The 20,269-nt window shown below is 42.8% G+C and overlaps 1 protein-coding gene across 1 annotated transcript in view; it reads left to right on the forward strand.

Moving 5' to 3' along the window:
• Positions 1–20,269, forward strand: part of Tmem117 (transmembrane protein 117) — a 433,233-nt gene that overhangs the window by 409,578 nt on the left and 3,386 nt on the right. The window contains exon 6 of the mRNA XM_032885476.1: positions 8,180–8,309. Coding sequence (XP_032741367.1) covers positions 8,180–8,309 — 130 coding nt within the window. The remainder of the gene's footprint in view (positions 1–8,179; positions 8,310–20,269) is intronic.

Below are 20,269 nucleotides of genomic sequence, written 5' to 3' on the forward strand. Positions count from 1 at the left end.
AAAGCCAGAGAATGATCAGAGGATTGTGTCGTGTCCTACAACCAGTGTCTGGCAAACAATATAAGTGCTCTAAATGGATTTCTTCCACTGGTTTCATTCTTTCTGTGGAAAGGAACTCCTTTTGAGTATAGTGCATGCGAACATATAGAGTTAGCATTCATGCTTCTTCAGATGTGCTAAGTAGGGGCTGGAAACCATGACTCAGCAGTCAAGAGCACTGGCTGCTCTTGCAGATGATCCAGGTTCAATTCCCAGCTCCCACACATGCTGTAGCTCACTTCTTTAATCCCATCTCAACAGTATTCAGTGCCCTTTTCTGGTTTCCATGGCTACAAGGTACCCACACAATGCTCAGACAAACGTGAAGGAAAAACAATAACCCTAAAAATAAAAATAAGTCAATTTTTAGAAAGAGCAAGTGCTAAGTAGATTGGGATTGACAGACCTTGGGAGCTAAAGCCGAAATGAGCCATTGCTGTGTTTCTTTAAATTCTGCACTAACTTCCTTGCCAGCAAGTCTCCACAGTCAGCCATTTGCTCTCCCCTCTTTCCCAGGAGTCTCTAAGATGTTAAGCACTCTCTCCCTCCTGCTCCTGAACTGTGTTGCCCCAGTCAGGGTTATTGATTTCCCATTATTCCTAGAGGCCACATGATGCATTTCCATTAGTGTAAACACTTTTAAGACCGCCTTTTATTTTGTCCTTCTGCACATCAGTCTGCCAGGGCAGGGCATCTGTTTGTTTCCATTTTGGTGCGTAAAGGAATGATGGTTTCGGGCTCTAGATGTACTGAAGCTTTTTTTTTTTTTTTTTTTTTTTTTTAAGGGAAAAAAAAAAAAAAAAAACCTACTGCTTTCTCACCGCAGCCTTGAGGCAAGTTCTCTTAAAAGTAATAGAGTGTAGTTAACTTTTCAGACCTGCTCTAGGCTAGATTGGTTTCTCAGAGGTAATAAACGAATACTTACAACTCACTGATGTATGCTCTCTTTAGAATTAGCTGGGGGATGTAGGTGGACTTCTGAGAGTAAGTAAACAAAAACACAGTTCACGAAAGGAAGGAAATGATTACAAACCACACCCCTGTGGTTGACTAGGTCATTTAAGAGACAACCATTTTTCTAGTTTTGGGGGATTTGGAAATAAAATCACATGAAAAAGTCACACTCTGGGTGGGGGAGGTGGCTTAGCAGGTAAGAGTGCTGACTGCACTTGGAGGACTCCAGTTTGGTTCCCAGCACTCACATGGCAGCTCACGACTAGGACTCTAGTTCCCCGGGGGATTCTGTGCCTTCTTCTCACCTCCACGTGTGTGGTACACATCCATCCATTCAGGCAAACACCATACACGCAAAGTTGGATACATGAGGAAAGAAAGGGTGGGTATCAGGGGACAGCTGAGGCCAGCTTCCAGCCACCCCTCTCCTGAGCACCCCTTACCGTTACCTCAAAGCATCTCTCATGTTCTAGCTTTGCCTCCACAAACCTGCAGGACCCCAGTGTGGGAAATAATCCGCCCTCCCAGGGTTCTACCTCAAATGCCTCTGATTCTCTGGACTTAGTTTGACAAGTCTCATGGCCTCTTTCTTTTACAGGGTCACAAGAAAGGTCACTCCAAACACATCCTTGATCAGTTCTCCAAACACCTTCAGTATTTATTCTTGCCTTCCACCATAGTAGTGTCAGGGTTATTGAGAAGAAAAGAACCATTAGAAAATACTATGAGTAGGTGTGTGTGTATGTATGGTATGTGTGTGTGTGTGTGTATGTATGTATGTATGTATGTATGTATGTATGTATGTATGTATTAAGGGATTTTAGACCTACAGGCTGTGTGATCAGACTTCCTCACCAAGGGCTGACTCCGAACAGAAAGTCCAAGAATCCAATAGTCTTTTGGTCCATGGTAACCAAATACCTCAACCAGCTTTCAGTCTATATTGCAGTCCGGATGAAGCAGGCTCTAATACCAATGAAGAAATGCTGTATCCGGAGGAGAAGCAACCTTGCCAGTAAGAGTGAAGGCAAGGGCTGGAGAGATGGCTCGGCGGTTAAGAGCACTGACTGCTCTTCCAGGGGTCCTGAGTTCAATTCCCAGCAACCACATGGTGGCTCACGACCATCTGTAATGGGATCTGATGCCCTCTTCTGGTGTGTCTGTGTACTCATATAAATAAAATTTAAAAAAAAAAAAAAAAAAGAGTGAAGGCAAGCAGGCAAAAAGCAAGAGCTTCCTTCTCCCATGCCCTTTTGTGTCCTAAATCTGGCTGCGGCCAGATGGTGTGGCCCAGATTTAGGGTGAGTCTTCCCACTTCAAATGATCCAGAAATAGATGGGTCATCCCTCCCTCCTTCAATAACCCAATCAAGAAAAATCCCTCACAGGTGTGCCCAGATGTTCATTGACAACCAAGACTAGCCGTCCTGTCTACTCTAGCGATCCCCTCCCTTCCTTCGTGATTACTGCAAATAGTCTAAGCTTCGTGTTACTCTGCTCATGGTCTCTCTGTTGCTAGGATGACGAAGGCCAAACAGAACACCCAGACTTCCTCTTTTTGGATGTTGGAGTGGTGCATGATGCTCATCGTCCTATTTCTCTTACCCAAATCCACTCCGTGCTTCCACTCCAGGAAACGCAAAAGGGATTATGTCGCCCTGTTAGCTTTCATAGCCCATCATTCCTCACTTTAACAAATACTTGAGTTCCTACGATATGCTGAGCTGAGTTCCTGCATTGAGAGTACAGCAATTATCCAAACGGGGAAAGTCACCTAAGCTCCCTGGAGCTTACTTTTCAGTGAGGATGACGGGGCATGGCAAATACGTAAGCACAGCCTACTGTATAACAAGGCGTCTGAGAATTAATTCAACTATGGCAACTCTGCCAATCAGAAGCAAAGGATTGTTGAGGAGGAAGATATCAGGCTCTCCGGCTGCTTAATAAGAGACAGAAATATTACCCAAAGCATAAGATCAATTCTTCAGGCCACTCGCTGTCATGCTGTCATCTGGAATCTTGTTGCTAGGACACTGGCAAGCATAGGGAAGCTAAGGACACTTTGCAAGCTGGGAAGGTTTTAGGTGGAATGGTGTCCTGATATTCGCCTTCTGAAATTCAGTTCTGAAATATGCATGAATAGAGATTAGCTAGAAAAGAAATACGCCTGTAAAGTTGACTTTGAGATCATCTGAAGCCTGATAATATAATGCTATAAAAAGGAAGATAAAAAAAACTATTAAATTGAGGATGAGTTGACATTTTATAGTAACATTTTAGAATCTATTGTCAATTCTAACATGACATGACTGCTCAACTCACGAAGTCACTGCACTATGATTACTGCCCAAGACCCACACAAGATTGGGACTGTCAGCATTCTGTTACACATGGGCAAGGGACATATGAAGCCTCATTCCTTCCTGAGTGTCTATGTGCATGTTATGGTTGCTGGAATAAAAGGTGCTTTTCTTTAGTGATATAGTCACTGATGCCTGGCTCATGCTCCAATAAATTCCTTTCCACTTGTGCTTACATAAGCAACTGAAATTAAACTCGGTGAGTTATGAAAGCAGCCATCAAAGTAGAAGGAGAATTTATTGGAAAGAAGGGCTTCAGCGGGAGAAGAGGGTAAGGGGGCTCGTGATGGTTTATATATACTTAGCCTAGTGAGTGGCACCATTAAGAGGTGTGACCTCCTTGGTGTAGATGTGTCACTGTGGGTGTCAGCTATAAGATCTCATCCTAGCTGCCTGGAAGCCAGTCTTCCACTAGCAGCCTTCAGATGAAGATGTAGAACTCAGCTCCTCCTGCACCATGCCTGCCTGGATGCTGCCGTGCTCCCACCTTGATGGCAATGGACTGAACCTGTAAGCCAGCCCCAATTAAATTTTGGCCTTTATAAGACTTGCCTTGGTCATAGTGTCTGTTCACAGCAATAAAACACTAACAAAGGGGTAATTATCAAAATTCACTATATAACTGAATAAAGCTGTCAAATAGTAAGAAGAAACTTTCATTGTTCCTAGTTTATCAACTTTTTAGTAAGACCTATTCTTTCCCGTAATTACCTCAAAAACCAATTGATTAATCATGAACCCAGAAAATAGAACATTTCTCTTTGCTTTTACTCTGGCTTTAGTTTCTCGGGTTAAAGTAATAACTGTTATTAAATTTTTGGTCTGAATTTCTTACCTAAATAGAAACAGAGAGTTGTTATTTCATCACCCAGGAACTCCAAACAGAGAAAGCTTTAAACTCGAGCTCCTTTGAAATGACACCCAGCGCTTTCCCTTGACCTTGAAGTTCACCAAGGAGGCACAGAGAAAGGACTCCAGAGTGCCCCAAGACAGCATAATCTAGATGCACAGAACTGCTTCTAAACTTTGCCCAAATGTAAGCCCTGTTTTTGCCCAAATGTTATTGCTGTGAACAGATACCATGACTAAGGCAACTCTTATAAAGCACAACATTTAATTGGGGCTGGCTTACAGCAGGGATCACGGACTAACTTTCGCTGCTATGGACAGAAGTAGACCATAGTAAGAAAACTAGACAACTGTCACGGCACGTCTCCTTTATTTTGTGTGGGGAAACATACTCATCTGAGTGAAAATTAACCATAAGTCATCTGTGAACAGATGCAGAGCTGCAGATGCATCCACATTCAGTCCATCACGGTGAGCTGTTGAGAAGTGGAACAGCTTGATACTGTGTGCCTAAGTCACTGTCATCACCGACAGATCTCTGCAGCCGCTGCTGGCTTTAATAGTAGAGAACGGTACCAAGGCCCCCAGATCGATAACAACTCTCACAGAACCAAACCAATGAGCGTTTCATAATACGCCGTGTCAGGAGGATGAGCTTGTTGCCCCTGGGCTTGCCAGCTGAACACATTTTACCTGGTTGTTCTCCTCACACTTTATGGATTCAGTTCAAACTATGTCATCGACAGTCATGTGGAAAGCAAGCAAGCTGTGAGTCATGATAACCTCGCTATACAATGACTAGTTAAGATAGCTATTCATTCATGGTAACAATGCTGTGACAACCCCCGTGTTTGTTATCAGTCAGTCATCTGCTCCTTTTCCCACTCACTGGAGTCTAGTTAGAAGGAAAGAGTCCCCAGGAAGTTATTTATGGAGAAAGAATTAAAGTTGGTCTTATTCATGCTAGGGTGAGGTGACACTAATCACACCCACTCAAAGAGGGGATGAGGACCAAGCCCCTATGCACGAGGTCCTAGTAGGAGAAAAGCTAGTGGTCAAGGCTAATTCTGAGGCAAGGCACACAAAGCTAATAAAAAGTCCAGCGCTGAGATAACATCAGAAAGCCATGTTACTCTCTATGGTTAGAGACAGTGTGAATGAGCAGAGAGCATCTAGGCTTTGGAACTAGGAAGTCTAAGCTATCCTGCATGGCTTTGTGTCACTTGGGACTAGTGACTGAATCATAGCATAGCCAAATATTCTTGTCTGTGCATGCATGCTTGTGCGCGACCCACCAAGCTTTGTTTTGTCTTCCTGTTAAGACCAATGCTACATGCCTCTGGGAGAGTTGCCCCTCCCTTTTGCCCTGTATGGGTAACCTCTAGACCTCTGCTCTGACCTAAGCCCTAGTCAGAGGCATCAGGGTGACCTGTGCTATGCAATGGTTGGGGACAGACAAGAAAAGGCAGCTTTTTTCCTTTACCATAGCCAGCATGAAACAGAACCATCAGTTTCCTCCTTTGTCTATCTGGTTAAACCAAACTGAATTATGCTAGAAAACCAAACATGCTTATTGAGCATTCCTGTGTCTCTTCCTCTGTCTCTGTCACTGTGAAGGTTGCTGGTTAGGAATTATCTCATGCTTCCAAGAAGGATTCGAGGTCAATGGGTTCAACACTGACTTGTAGATGAAGTGTCTGATACCTGTGGAGACAAGAAGCACCCTTCTCTCTTCCCTTTTCCCTCTGTTTTAAATACCTGTGATTCAGCAAACTTCAGACAAAAATTTTTCACTAATATAAGCTCAAAATGGTACAGCAATTACTGTGACTGCCATTTCACCGAAAGCCAAGGGAGACCAGATGTATGCTGATTCAAAATGAGAAGTCCAAGGAGGAATGGGGAGTAGGAATTACAAAAATTAAAATAAAGGGGAATAGGAATAATTAAGCTAATAAAGGGAAATCAGGTTAAGTAAAAGAGTTTTGAAACACTAAATTGCAGCTTTATGACAGATGAAACAAAAGGGTGAAGTGGGAGAAGTCATGGATGAGGCACTATCCCGTTTGTGTATTCTCTTTTAAAGACAGCTGCTTTTCCTACACTCACCATCCTCACACCTCACCCCCTCTCTTTGATATCTTTTTTTTTTAAAGGAAAGCCTTTCTCCAGGTAAACCCCACAATACCCCTGTCTTCTCTCTTATTCTTCCCTCCACTGTTTACATCCTTAACTCATCTTTCTATCTCCAGGAAGAGGTGGGAAGTAATAGAGAAACCATTTTTTAGTGAATGAGGTTTTTTGACCACAGTCCAAAAGAAATCTCCAGAGATTGCTTTTAAACTAAAAGCAATTTCACACCAGCAGAAGTCTTGAGTTTCATGGAAGAGAGTCTAAATGGGAGAAGTCAGAAAACGCCTTGAAACGGAGAAGCTGGTTTAAGTACCGTGGCCCAGTTACTACCAAGAAGCATTCACTCTCTGTAACCAAGAAATAAAAACATGACTTAATGATCATTCATCTAGGACAAGTAAAGATGCCAGGTCACTCATTTTCTTTGTAGTCATAGTTTTTATCAGATACATTTTAGCATCTCAGGTCTTTTTTTTTTTTTTTTTTGTAGTGGTTTTTATGTAATATGGAGAGAACGCTCTATCTATGGGCGGAGAAATGCATATATTCAACCTTATCAAGAATTTTCAGATAGACTCTCCAATCCAGTTTCTACTAATAATTTTTATAAAATATTCCAAATTCATTCAACATTATTCTTTGACTTTCTGAGTCTCGTAATTAAATCTCTGGGTGCTACTAATATCTGAAAAACATGGACAGGCAAGGTTGATTTGCCTATAGGTAGAGCAGATGATATGGCATCATTTAATTTTCTTTTTATATACTTACGTCCTATCAGCAGCTTAAGATGATCCACTGATCTATAGAATCTAGGTGCCACAGATTGCCACTCTTTGATCTCCTCTTCCTTGTGTCTCAGTCTCTCAGAAAAGGAAACATATATGCGAGCTCCAAAGGGACCTGGCACTTTTCCTCACGTACCTGTACCAGCTGCTTTATCTGAGTGAATTTAGCAGTTTCAAATGATGTAGTAGTGTACTAAAATCTCAAACTAATATTTTGTTCACCATGTTTTCACATTAAAACCAACTAAACATAGTTCTGTACTTAAGGCGATCATTTAATCATTAACAGTGAAAGTATGTCTTTTCCTGTCTATGGACCCACCTCAAATTTTTTTTTTTATATTTAGTGTGTTCTTCTTTCATGAGGTAATTGTGATTTTTTTTTTAATTCAGTGGTTTAAAATCTGAGATCAAGTGTGGCTCCTGACAGGGCTCACAGGATACTCCCCTCTGAAAGAGCGATGCCCTGTCTAGTTTTACCTTTACTAGAGATGACTAATGGTAATCTTGGAGGCTCTTGGTTTCCATCTTGTGCTCAAATTCATCTGAACAGCAAGCAAATGGGCTAGATAGAGTTCCTTGGTGTTTGAACGGTTTCTGCACAGTTTCTAGAGTACAGCATAGTAAAAACACTTTAGTGGTGTTTGGCACTTTGTCTCCTTATGTATGGCATGAAATTATAGCACTCATACTTGAAAGTAGCAAAATAAGATGTCATAAGTTTATTAGCCCTATACCAGTTACTTCCATGATCCAAATATGTAACGATCAGCATATAACGGGAGCAAACTGTAGAGATGTGAGGCATTTCATGTGAGCTTCTAATTACTAGATTGAAAAACAGTAAGAATCCAAGCGATGACTTAATTTTTATTTTGAATGCACACCAATATCCAGTGCACGTAAGATGATAATCGCCAAGTGAAATGGATACATCTGGCAGCCAGCTGAATTTAAGTGATTTTAAAGCAAGTGCTTAGAGAAAGCCGGTTTGGGGTGTCTTGCTTCCTAAGACAAATCAGATCACGGATACGCTCACATGTTGACTTTCTGACAGGACTGGGAATTCCCACACTTCATGGGCGATGTTGACGTGAACCTCCCCGGGTTGCACACTCCTCACATGCAGTTCAAGATTCCCTTCTTCCAGAAGATCTTCAAGGAGGAATACCGCATTCACATAACAGGTACGGTGCATGACTTTGGGGCACCCTTGGATGTCGTCTGTGAGAAGTGAACCACCGGTGAGAGCCATGTGTTTAGTTAGCTCTTATCCGCTCAACAATGCAAGATGGCTCTAGGTGGGCTGGTGATTCAGTGCCATCCATCTAGGCTGTAGGCTCATGGTGGCGCAGACAAGTGAGATCCAATGAACACATAGGAATGAATGCAATGGAGACAATGTTTCTTACCTGCCTTAATACCTCACCTCAGTCACACTCCATTGGCAATCACTGGTAAAGCCCTGTACTTAGAGACAAGGAACACAAGGCAGTACAGTTGAGTAGCCACTGCAGTGTTAAATCAGGCCTTCCGGCCTGTGATACCAAAGGGTCGAGGACAAACTCTCCTTTCTAGAGCGCTAGTCTTGCCACACTTCATGGACCACTGCACATGGATCTTACACGTGGGGTGGCTTTTTCACAATTCTTGGTGTATATTTTCAACACCAATGCATGTTGTGCTTCTGCATTGACTATAAGGTCAAGACAGTGTGGTCTAGAATCTTCGATCAATTCTCACACCTTTAAAGAATTAGACTACTGCCTACTTGATTCCATGGAACCTACTTCTGTGTCCTAGCACAAGTTTATCTTGAGAGATTGTTTTGTGAATCTCCAGGTTGTTTTACTCTCTGATTTTTTTTTTTATGCTTCTGAAGTGAAAATAGCCTCTTAGTCATTCTCATGCCCGAATGATACCCTGAAGATAATTTTTATATCTTTTCTTCTTTTTAACAAAAAGCAGACAGTTGAATGATCATGGACATAAAGGGTAGTGTTCACTCCTAAACTGTTCGGATGCAGGGCATGGACCTGTCTGCTTTAAGGACAATGGCCTAGGATCCCACACCTGCTACAATGAAAACTGCAGAAGAAATCTGTGCTCACACTGCCGTCTGTACTGCTGGATAAAAATAGCCCAAGCGCAGAAAACATTAACATCTGAGTACTGAAAAACTCTGCTTCCCAGCCAGGAAGCTGTGCGTTGGCTCTGAGCACAAGGAGACCTTCCCGAGTTTGAGAATGAGCTCATGAATAGGGAAGATGCGTCAGGTTTGTGTTCCTATTCAAGGCAGCCAAGGCTCATCTATTAAATTCACTGGGTAAATCAATCGATTTGAGTTCAGGTCACAGAGTGTGGTTTCAGAGTCCCCACTTAATCTGTGCAGCGCGCCATCCTCTTGGACTTCTAAAATAGACATCATACACATAGCTTCACCGTGTCCCTCTGGGTGGCTTTGTCTGGGCCATCTGTTCTTGCCCACTGGCTCTTGTCTCAGGCAACCCCTGCACACACAGTCTCTATCAGAATCTGTTAAAGGTTTACTACTTAAGCAGCAAACACTGGGGTAGGGGGGATGAAGATAGAAAATAATTGGAGAACAAATCAGGTTTTAAAAATTGAACTGTTATATACAGTGTTATTTATAGGAGGGGAAGGTTCAGGGTTTACAGTACCCAGTGTTGGTGCAATTGGGGATATTTTATTTAAAAAGATGACAAATGATCATGTTTAAAAGTCATACACAATGTCTTGGAAAGGCCATGTGCCTGCAGGATCTGTGAAGCTGCAGTGTCAGGGGCTGTGAGCCAAAGCTCCTCTGTGCATTTGGGGAAACACAGATATATACAGGGCCTCCAACCTCGACTCATGAACCAGAAGCTGCAGGAAAGAATAAAGGAACGCTAATAAAGTTTTCCGGAAGGGGACAGTAAGACGACTAAGGCTTCTGGCAGTGTTTGCTGAGAGTTATACAGCTCTCGGACGGACCTGGCCGAGGTGCTGGAGGAATAAAGGAAAGCAAAGGGATGAATAGAAACGCTGAGCTTACCTAGACTGTGCCCTCCAATGGAGGAGCAGCATGAAATATTATATACAGCCGAACAAGATGAGGTTACTGTACACAGCTAAATCAAGGAGGTGGCGCCTATGGTGTCCAGCTGGATCGAGGAGAATGGCTTAGTTAGTCTCAGTAGATGGAGTCACTATAGGAGAGGAGTCTTCAGGCCTTAAATAGCCAAGGGAGAAAGCTACCCACGGCATTTTCTGCACATACTGTCAATATTCGTGTGTGGACCAGGAGGGACGGAAGGTGTTTCCATTCCCCCAAGGGTCTAAGGCTTTGAGGTCCTTGGCATGGCCATACTCATGTCAACAACATACATTGACTCAGTGCATCATTCATTTGGGGCCTTCTCCTCTCCCCGCATGGTTTGATTAATAGGTCTCTAATTAATAATTAATTAAATAATAATTAATAGAAGTCTCTAATGAGAGAGTGAGTTCCAGCCCCATCTGTTCCTGAACAGTTCTGACACAGTGGGTCTGGGGAAGAGCAGGGGGTTGGACTCAGGAAGGTCTTCTTCGGGTAATGTGATTAACTGAGTACTTCTCCATTCTGACTAAGATCTCACAGCTAAAGTCGGAAGGTCTGTGTTTTTCCCAGAATTCACCATGCAAAGGATAGCTGCCGGAGTCCACTGAAAAGCCCCCTTGAACAGTCTAGTGGTTAAATTAAGAGTGGGGGCCTTGAGGTAAAACTGTACTGTAATCAGCACAATTGTGGTAGTTCCAGTTTGTCTGTTATGTATTTGTGTCTGCTATTAGAATTCTTCAGAAAAATGGCTACAGGTTTTGAGAAAAGCCAAGCCTTCTTTTCTGTCTTCAATGTTGTTTCCATCCTTCTCTAGTTCCTGCTAATCAGATTTTTTTTTTTTTTTTAAAAATTGCTGCTCGGGAGAAGCAGCTAGTCTTTGGTGAAGTAGTTTTTACTTAATTACAGGTTGCAAGACAAGACAAGTGCTTCTAGGGAAAACCTGGATCAAATTTCCAAAATACTGAGATCCATGATGTGTATTAAGACTGTCCCCATAGCCTGACATTTCTGTCCTAAGATGCAGATGGCTAACTTGTTGAACAGTCCTGAACAGATTAAAGGAGATTTGAATTTTCATTGTATATTAATATTGCATTGCCACTGCAGTAATTAAGATACGCCCACCAGTGTATCTCAAACAGTATATCTTAGAATATTCTGGAAAGATTGTTTAGAGAAATAGATCCATTAGGCATACACCAGCATCTGTGTACTGGAGGTTTGGGGCAGAATCTGGTATCCATTTTCTCACATACACAAGTAAATCCTGGGCTAGCAGGCTGAAGTCCATGCTCAGGCAGACACTGCTGCTGAAGAACAATGCCTATGGGTAGAACTTCCGGTATCTTAGAGAAGAAGGAAGCTGCGTGCTGTGGACAGCAGCAGGGCTGGAGAGATGGGATTTCCCAGGCCCTTTGGAGCTGGAAGGATTACACTGGGAGTGACGTTGGATGTTGAGCTACAGGATTTGGACTCGCCCGGTTAGATTTTGAATTTACTTTGGTGTGGTTATTTTTTATGCCCTGTTCCTTCCTTTTGGAATAATAATGCTTTTAAAAAAAAATAAAGTAACTGGACAAGTAACAAACATTGTGTTTGTTAAAGACACCAGGGACTTTTAAAAAGTTGGACTATGTAGTGGGTTGAATTAGAAATATCCCTCTTATGCTCAGATATTTAAATACTTGGCCCCCAGTTGGGACTGTTTGGAAAGACTTAGGTGTGGCCATGCTGGAAAAAGTGTGACTCTGAGGGGTGGGCTTTAAGAGTACATAGCCTCACTCTACCTCCAGTTCACTGTCTACTGCATGCTGCTCTTAATGATGTGATCTTTCAGTTTCCTGTTGCCATGGCTGCTGTTTATTACTGTGTTTACCACAATTATGGACCCTTCCCCTTCTGAATTGTAAGCCAGAATAAACTCTTCAGTGAGATTTTTAGTCTTCATGTTTTCTCTCAGCAATGCAAAGTTCTTTCCCTGGATAGTTTTCATGTTAAGTTAGCACAAGGTAGAATTATTTGTGGGGTGGGGACCTCATTTGAAAGAATGCATCCCTAAGACTAGAATGTTGGCAAGCCTGTAGTGCACTTTATTAGTTACTGACATGGGAGGACCCACCCAGCCCACTGAGGGTTCAGTCCACTCCTGGGCTGATGGTTCTGAGTTCTATAAGAAAGCAGACTGGGCAAGCCAGTAAGTAGCAGTACTTCATGGCCTCTTCATCAGCTTTTGCCCCGGATTCCTGCCCTGTCTGAGTTCCTGCCTTGTCTTTCATTGATGATGAACAGTGATAGGGAAGAGTGAGCCAAGTGAACCCTTTTCTCTCCAAGTTGTTTTGGTCCTGGTGTTTCCTCACAGCAATGGAAACCCTAGAACTATAACTGATATGAAGGAGGGTGCTGGACAATGAGCTGTCATTGAAAGTGCCCTTTGTGTGGGACCCCACCGAGCTAAACTTCCAGATTGTGAAAGCCCTAAGGAGTTTTCTGTTCCTTGGAAGCAACTGCCAACACAGGCTGCTGCTAATAGGACTCAAAATGGTGGGATCATCCCAAGATGGCAGCCAAACTTGGTGGCGTCATTCACATGACAAAGGATTTAGAAGCATGAAGGATTTAGGAGTGAAGGGGTCATGGATTCTTCTGTGGTTTCAGAGAGCCACTGAGTTTAGGCTGCTTGTGGTTGGGGTGGGGTCTCTTCATGAAGGCTCTGAGAGATCATTACATCCATCTGTGAGAGTGAAGCCTCCTGGTTTGCAGTGAAGACCACAAGATGCTAGAAGTGCCAGGGGTCGTGAGGCATGTACCAGGGAGGATTACATACAGAAAGTGGATCCAGGGCTAGAGAGAGACATATATTTTAGGCACAAAGCCCTAAGACAAAGCCATCAAAGCCCTTGATACTAAATGTTGAGCTACAGGCTTTGGCATTTGCGCTGCTGACAAATGCTTTAGTCCAGTATTTCTCAACTAAACCCCCACTTTCCAGTATTTCTCAGCTATATCTCCAATCTTCCCTTTGATATGGTATTGTCTATTCTGTTCCATTATAAGTTGAAAGTATGCAATTTGCTTTTTGATTTTCCAATGAATTATGCTAAGAAATTACTTTGGGTCTCAATAGACTTTGGACTTTGGAACATTGTTGAGACTGTGAAAGACTAAGGGGACTTTTGAGGTCAAGCTAAACACATTTCGATTGAGAATAAATCTGAAAACCACAACCAAAAATAAACTGTCTGTCTCTAAGTCACATTCAGTCATGGTATTTTATCACAGTAGCAGAAAAGTAACCAGGAAGGATGGTATTTCATATTATGAGATAAGTATGATATCTTAGGGACAAGCGATTGGAAGGTTATAGTTTAAAAAGCGATGTGTCAGTATGTCAAGTTAGTAAGGGATGCTGTGTTATGAGCTTTGACTGTCAACTTGTCACTACCTAGAAAATGACCTGGGAAGAAAGACTTAAAGAATTATTTAGATCATGTTGCCCCATAAACATACCTACCAGGGATGTTCTTGATTAATGGCTGATATATGGAAGATATATCCCACTGTGGGCAGTACTATTCCCTAGGCCTGAGCTATAAAGGAAAGAGTAAAGTCAAGTAGCAATATAGCATAAGTATGCAGGCTGTGTGGATGTGTTTGTCTCTCTCTCTTCTTGACTTGACTGTTAAGGTAGAACAACTGCCTTAACCTCGTGTCATTGTCATTTGCCCATAATGATGGATTATAACCTGCAATGCTGAGCTGAACACACCATAAGCTGCTCTTTTGCCAGGTTATTTTATCTTCGCAACAGAAACGAAACTGTAGCACACAACTGCTAACAAAAGAAAATTAGTATAATGCAAGCTTTGGGGAAATGGCGTGTCTGGTAGAACTCTAAGGTACAAAATATAATATCAATCAATGCAGATTATGACTGGCAGGGTGACCGTGAAGGAAACTGGAGCCAGGGATAGAAAGGGACCTTGCAGATCCTCTAGTAGATTCTTTGGTTGCATTGTCTGTCTGTGTTTGCTCTATACTAGAAGAACCTCTGTGAGGATAGTTAAAGCTCTCCAAAAACAAGCAGTGCGTCTCTCCTGGGCTCTAGTGATCATATACCTATGAGCTAGATAAGACATCAAGTATGTTCTGAGGTAATGGGGGGATAAAGGTCTGATGCATAGACTAACTCTGTTGCTATGGATCTCATCTGGTTCTTTGACTTCTTGGGGGTTGGTTTCATATCTCTTGCATGGGGATGGCAATGGAACCTATCAGAAACCTTGCTGTAAGAACCAAACTAATGAGTAATGAGTGCTAGGCACTCAAGGCACTGCCTACCGCATAGCATGAGGAGCACGACCTTTACTGTTTTGTACTGGACACTTGCCATTCTGTTCATCCAGAGCCTTTGTTCCCTATTTCCCTCCAGCAGCAGGTAGCCTGGGTGGGTTTTCTCACCATTTATTAACTACTCTAAGTTTCCTGCTTTTGCCTCTAATCCCTGAGTTTCCAGCAAGATGAAAGCTGAGATTGGAAAGCCCTGCCTCCTGAGGAAACAGTCTTGTGCAAGGGGTTTTCTGACACTGATGAATTCCCATTGACATTTTAAAAGCATTTAGAAATAGAGTAATTTTTGATGCTGATTCTAAGCTCACTTTATTTATGCATGTCAAAAATAACTTGAATTATTGCATCTGTTTAGCTCATCTGGATCCCCCTTGACAGATGGTTTGCTGCAGCATGTAGGAGCTTCCATTTTAAAAGCTGGGGTACTGCTTACAAAAATAATCACCTCTCTCCGAGCATGTGCTAAAACATACTTTTCCTTGGAATTGTCAGTCAGCAACAAAGAGGACAATGGTTAGCGATGAAGTCACATTGGTACTTCCTGGCCAAGCCCACTGTTCTTAAATGAACGCTAAAGGCACTCTACGGTTCTGTCCCCTGCCCCGTTTCCCTTTACCTATAACATGTGCATAGATGGATTAAACGTGTGATGGACAGAGTCTCTGGAGGCCAGACGGGACGGCCTCTCAACTAAGTCTCCAGTCTCCTCTGAGCCCTATTAATGCCAGTCTCAGCGGAAGCTCTGCCATCTGTCATCCCAGCCACACAAAAGAAGTGTCCCGTTGGTGGCCATCATCTGAGTAAATTAGGAGGGGGTCGGGGGGAAGCCAGAAGGAAGGCTGTGTAGCGGCGAGGAGAGGATTCACACTGTTGGCACAATGATGCCCACGGGAACCCTTTGGGCAAAAATGAAAATGTGGAAGTAAACAAGCCTCCGTAGCACCCGAGTTCTGTTTCCGTTTCCCAGGCGGTGCGAGGGCACAGGTCGTTACAACGTCGAGGATGTGGAAAATAATGGGCAAAAGCCCTTTGTTCTGTTCCCAGAGTAGTGTGATTTTTAGCAAATGAATTCCTAGAAATTGGGGTTTTTTTTGAAGGGGTTCTCCTGTGTCGGTTAGATGATGGGGTATCCTGGGAGGGAGGAGGCAATGACCCATGCAGGGGGATGGTGTGTCTGACAAACTAGTGAAGGTCTCATTATAGGGAAATATGATGCACTCTGAAGAGAGCACATTTATCTGAGGTACACAAAGGCCTCTTTCTACACTCTGGGGTGAGACTTTTCCCACACCTCTGGAAGCGATTTCTAGTTCAGTGTACTTATATAGGCCTACAAGCTAACTCTGCTTCCTTCCACATAAGGAAACAATTCTATTTGTCTAAAACTCATCATTATCTATGTTTGTTTTCCCCCAGAACCTGTCCAGCGCTGAGCTGGCCTTCCCTATCTACTTGGGGTGTCTTGTCTATATTTATGTATATGATCATTTTGTGATAGGACTTCAGGCCCTTCAGCAACGGTCAAAGACATGACTTAAATCTATAATTAATTATAATCTTTAAGACATGGATGTTTTGGGGTTGGGGATTTAGCTCAGTGGTAGAGCGCTTACCTAGCAAGCGCAAGGCCCTGGGTTCAGTCCCCAGCTCCGAAAAAAAAGAAAAAAAAAAAAAAAAGACATGGATGTTTTGCTTCTCTGAACTTCCCACATTATATAACCCTAACCTAGCCTAGAATTGATTGTGTCATTAAAGTAAACATTTAACGTAAAACACCCAAAAGTCATTCTTCATATTTGGGGGGGGGGCATCACATCACAGGTTCTAAGTTGATTGAGACATTTAAAGTTATCAAAAAACCAAGCTGGGATATAGGGGACACAGAAATGTGAATGACTCTGTCCCCAGTCTCAGCAAAGTCAAAGATGAGTGGACAAGTTAATCATGAATGTGCGATCTCTTCTTTTTAGTTTTGTTATTACAGAGCGGTCTACCAACTACTACTTGTGCTTGTCTCCTTGGATTGCTTCCTAAAAAATATAATAAAAGCACTTAAGTACACACTTTATCAGCTCAAAATTACTATCCATTCATAAATTAGGAAATACATACTCAAAATTACTAAACAGGGACCTTTTGACCCAAGCACTCACATGCTTTCTGTGCATCCCCGAGTTATCTGGAAAGAGACTTGGGGTTGTGCTAATTTAATACGCCCAGCTCTACTGTTCTGTCTGCAGGAGAAGAACTTTGATGGTAAGCAAGACTACCAATATAGTAAATTGCAATTGTTATTTTATTATTAATATCATCATCATCATCATCATCATCATCATCATCATATCCAGCACTCGTCTCCCTCAAGGCCATGGCTTTCTACTGCCCTTCAGTGGATGTTAAATGGCATCCCTAAAAGGCAGTGTGAGGGTCCAGACACGTCCCCTGTGTACCTGGTCAAGTGGTAAAGCCCACCTGGTAGGAAGATGTCTACAGAATTGCTGCATGCACTCCAATGTCAACTGGCAACTCCCATGATCACATCATTAAAAATATTTTAGATGCATTTGGCAACTTCATACATGAAGTGTTCATTGTATGTTACAAATATCAGCATGCTGTAGCTTTTTTCCTCTGCTGCAAAAAACAAACAACAAAAAAGTATTTCCTCCCAATTATTGTCAGTTTGTGTCTTAAATGAGGGTGACATTTAATGGAGATTCCTTTAAAATTACATATCCAAGGATTCCATAAACTCCCACAAAGCAAAAAGATAACATTTCCATTACAGTATCTTTCTTGACGATCAATAGGATTCATTAAAATGACAAAATATGAGAAAGAGAAAACCCCACCAACATCATGTGGTGATTTCTCATTAAGGCAGACAGAGAGTTATTTCAACAAAGAGATTAAGAGAAATAATGCATGGCTCCTGTCCTACCTCCTTGCTGATTTGCATTACGCTAAGTAGTTGGAACAACAGGGGGAATGCAAACACACTCACATGATTAATGTGGAAATTCCAAACCTCCAGCTATGGCTGATCACGCATTCGCAATGGCACACTCGGGGAGTAGGATGGGGAAGCATTTTCTGTCGGGTCCTTGTCTTATACATCTTCGTGCAGGCTATGTCAGAGACTGAGGCTTATTCTTTATGCAAAGTGGTTTTCAAACTGAACAAATCCTTAAGTACCGCTTTCTTCATCAGAAAACCGTGTTTTGACTGCCCCCTCCCCCCCCCCCGTCCCCTGCTAACTGGGAAATTTCTGCCTCATCCCACAACATTGAAACTTTGGAGCTGTTCATCTCACAATGATTAACCAGGGAGACTTTTAGGGTTGGGACAAAACCTTAAGGATTTTTGCAGTTCAACTCCCCCGCCTCATCCAAGAGCATCGACACGGGAGATTGAGTTTGCACTGCCTGGTTTTTCGGTTAGAAGAGACCACACCTGACAGGGCCAAGGAATTTCTTAAGGGGGACAACAAAAGAATCACCAAGTTAACAAAATACTGGCACAGATCAAGGGGTGGATGGTTAGTGATGGATCGCCTTCCTGTGGGCAAATATGCAGATGGAACTAGGGGTCAGGTCAGGTGGCAGAACACAAGAAGAATGTGAAGGGCCATTATTTTCTACTCTTCCCCAGCATCTCAAGAGTCAGCTGAGCGGTCGGCGGAACAATACTGTTACAGTGTCTGGAAGTTGACGTCACTGTGATGATTCAGGGAGCCCGCCATACTCCAGTGTCAGTCTAGCCTAGCCATCTGCCGCTCCCATAAGGGCTCTCAACGTTGGAGAAGAGGCAAAGGCAACATACATGTTGATGGCCTCCAATTTTACTTTCATGTAGTAACTTTTCTCAGAGCTATTAATTACATGCAAGTGGACAAACTGCCCACTGGTGATTCACAAAGTATTTTTACATGGAGCTACATAGTGGGTCTCGCTGGATACCTGGTCCTGTATTATCTGTAGATACTAGCGATCCACACCTCACGATAGTTTATAACAACTGAAAGACAAAATAAAATAAAGCGGCTTTTAGCCTAGTAATACCTTTGCTACCACCCTTGCATGTCTTTCTGTCCCTTTGGGTTGAAAAAGTCAGGTTGAAAAAGAATTTGGCCAAACAGTACAATGCTACATTTTTCTGGCAAATGTTATATATTGCAGACAACCCTCAAATATAACCTCTATTTTACCCTCACATATCCCCTGAGAGAGATAAACATAGATTATTCTCCATTTTACAGACTACATAAGCAACAGCAACCCAGCAAGAGCAGGATTCCTCCCCTGGTGAATAAGTAGAAGGTTTTGTGGGAAGAAGTAAGAATAGGAAAACTCGCTCACTTTTCTCACACTGGAAATAAACAACGGTGGCTGAGAAAGGCGAAGCAGGCTACCCCAGAGGGCATCCTCTACATCTGATGTCAGGGTGAGGCTGCATCTGCCCCATCCATCCCCACTGCATTCCCCTCACAGACTGTGGAAGACGATGAGACCCGAGTTAGTCAATTTTCATCTTCTTCCTCACACTCCTTGCCGCAGGAGAAACACCGTTAAAGACCCACTACTGGTAAAAGAGTCGCCTGTAAGACTGACCCAACATGGTTGAACTGGTAGAGAAAGGACTCAAACTTATGAGGGATGTTTGGTCTATGTCCATTCACTCCCATATTTACTCTGAATTGATCATCTTTTTCTTTGCTTATTAACATATACAGTGCACGTGTCCAGCTGTTGGGAAAGCATCCTCCACTGACCCCACCAGCAACTCTTTTTCTTCTCCCCAATTCAGGGGCGGTGATAACTCTGGCTTTTCAGAAGCTATTCATCCTAGAAACAAGGGACTCTTTCTCCTGGGTTTCCCTTCTCTTGAGTTTGCTTTAAACAGAAGCAAATGGTAAGGTCCACTGAGGTAAAGCTGAGAGGCCTTTTGGCTCTGCCATTCAGTCGAGCTTTATGACATATGTAGAGTAAGTACAATGCCCACATCAGAGCCCCAGAGAGCCTCTGTAACATGCCTGCTGTATTGGCAGCAAGGGGTGAGTGTGCTTCATACTGGGTGAGACTCTCCGCTGTGCCTCTCCACCTGTCTCTCGTCCATCGCCTGCTGCTCTTTGCTCATCATATGTCCCACACTTTTTCTTTTTGCTTCTCTTGGCTCATCTTCTCTCCAGCAACTCATCCTTTGCAGCCTGCTACTCTATGTGTAGTCACACACATACACGTATTAACTGAAAGAAAACTAAAACGCTTCAGACTTCTCAGTCCCGTTTCTTCCTCGAGGACCAGGTGAATTGCTGCTTCCTCCAAAGGCCTTACTACAGAAATTTCTCCTCGGTTTTTACTCTGTGTCTGCGATGTCTGTTACATGTATAGTTTGTGTCCCTCATTAGCATCTCTCAAATGCAGTCTGTTGTTATTGTCTGTTCTATCTCTGCCCTCTTTCCCCAACAAGATGATGAATTCCCCTTGAAAGGTAGAAACTTTCATCTCCACCATCTGGTGGTGCGAGCTGCACAATGCCTAATGTCAGCTCGATAAATGTTGGACAATGCTGTGCACCTTTGAGTTTTGTTTCTGCACACTAAATCAGGAAATAGCTTAGAATGTTGGGAACCTTGTTTTATATATGGTAACCAAGTTCAAGTCAGTCCTTAGAGCTTCAAGATTAAAATATGTTCATAGT

Source organism: Rattus rattus, chromosome 1 (genome assembly GCF_011064425.1).
Source record: "Rattus rattus isolate New Zealand chromosome 1, Rrattus_CSIRO_v1, whole genome shotgun sequence".
Lineage (NCBI taxonomy): Eukaryota > Metazoa > Chordata > Mammalia > Rodentia > Muridae > Rattus > Rattus rattus.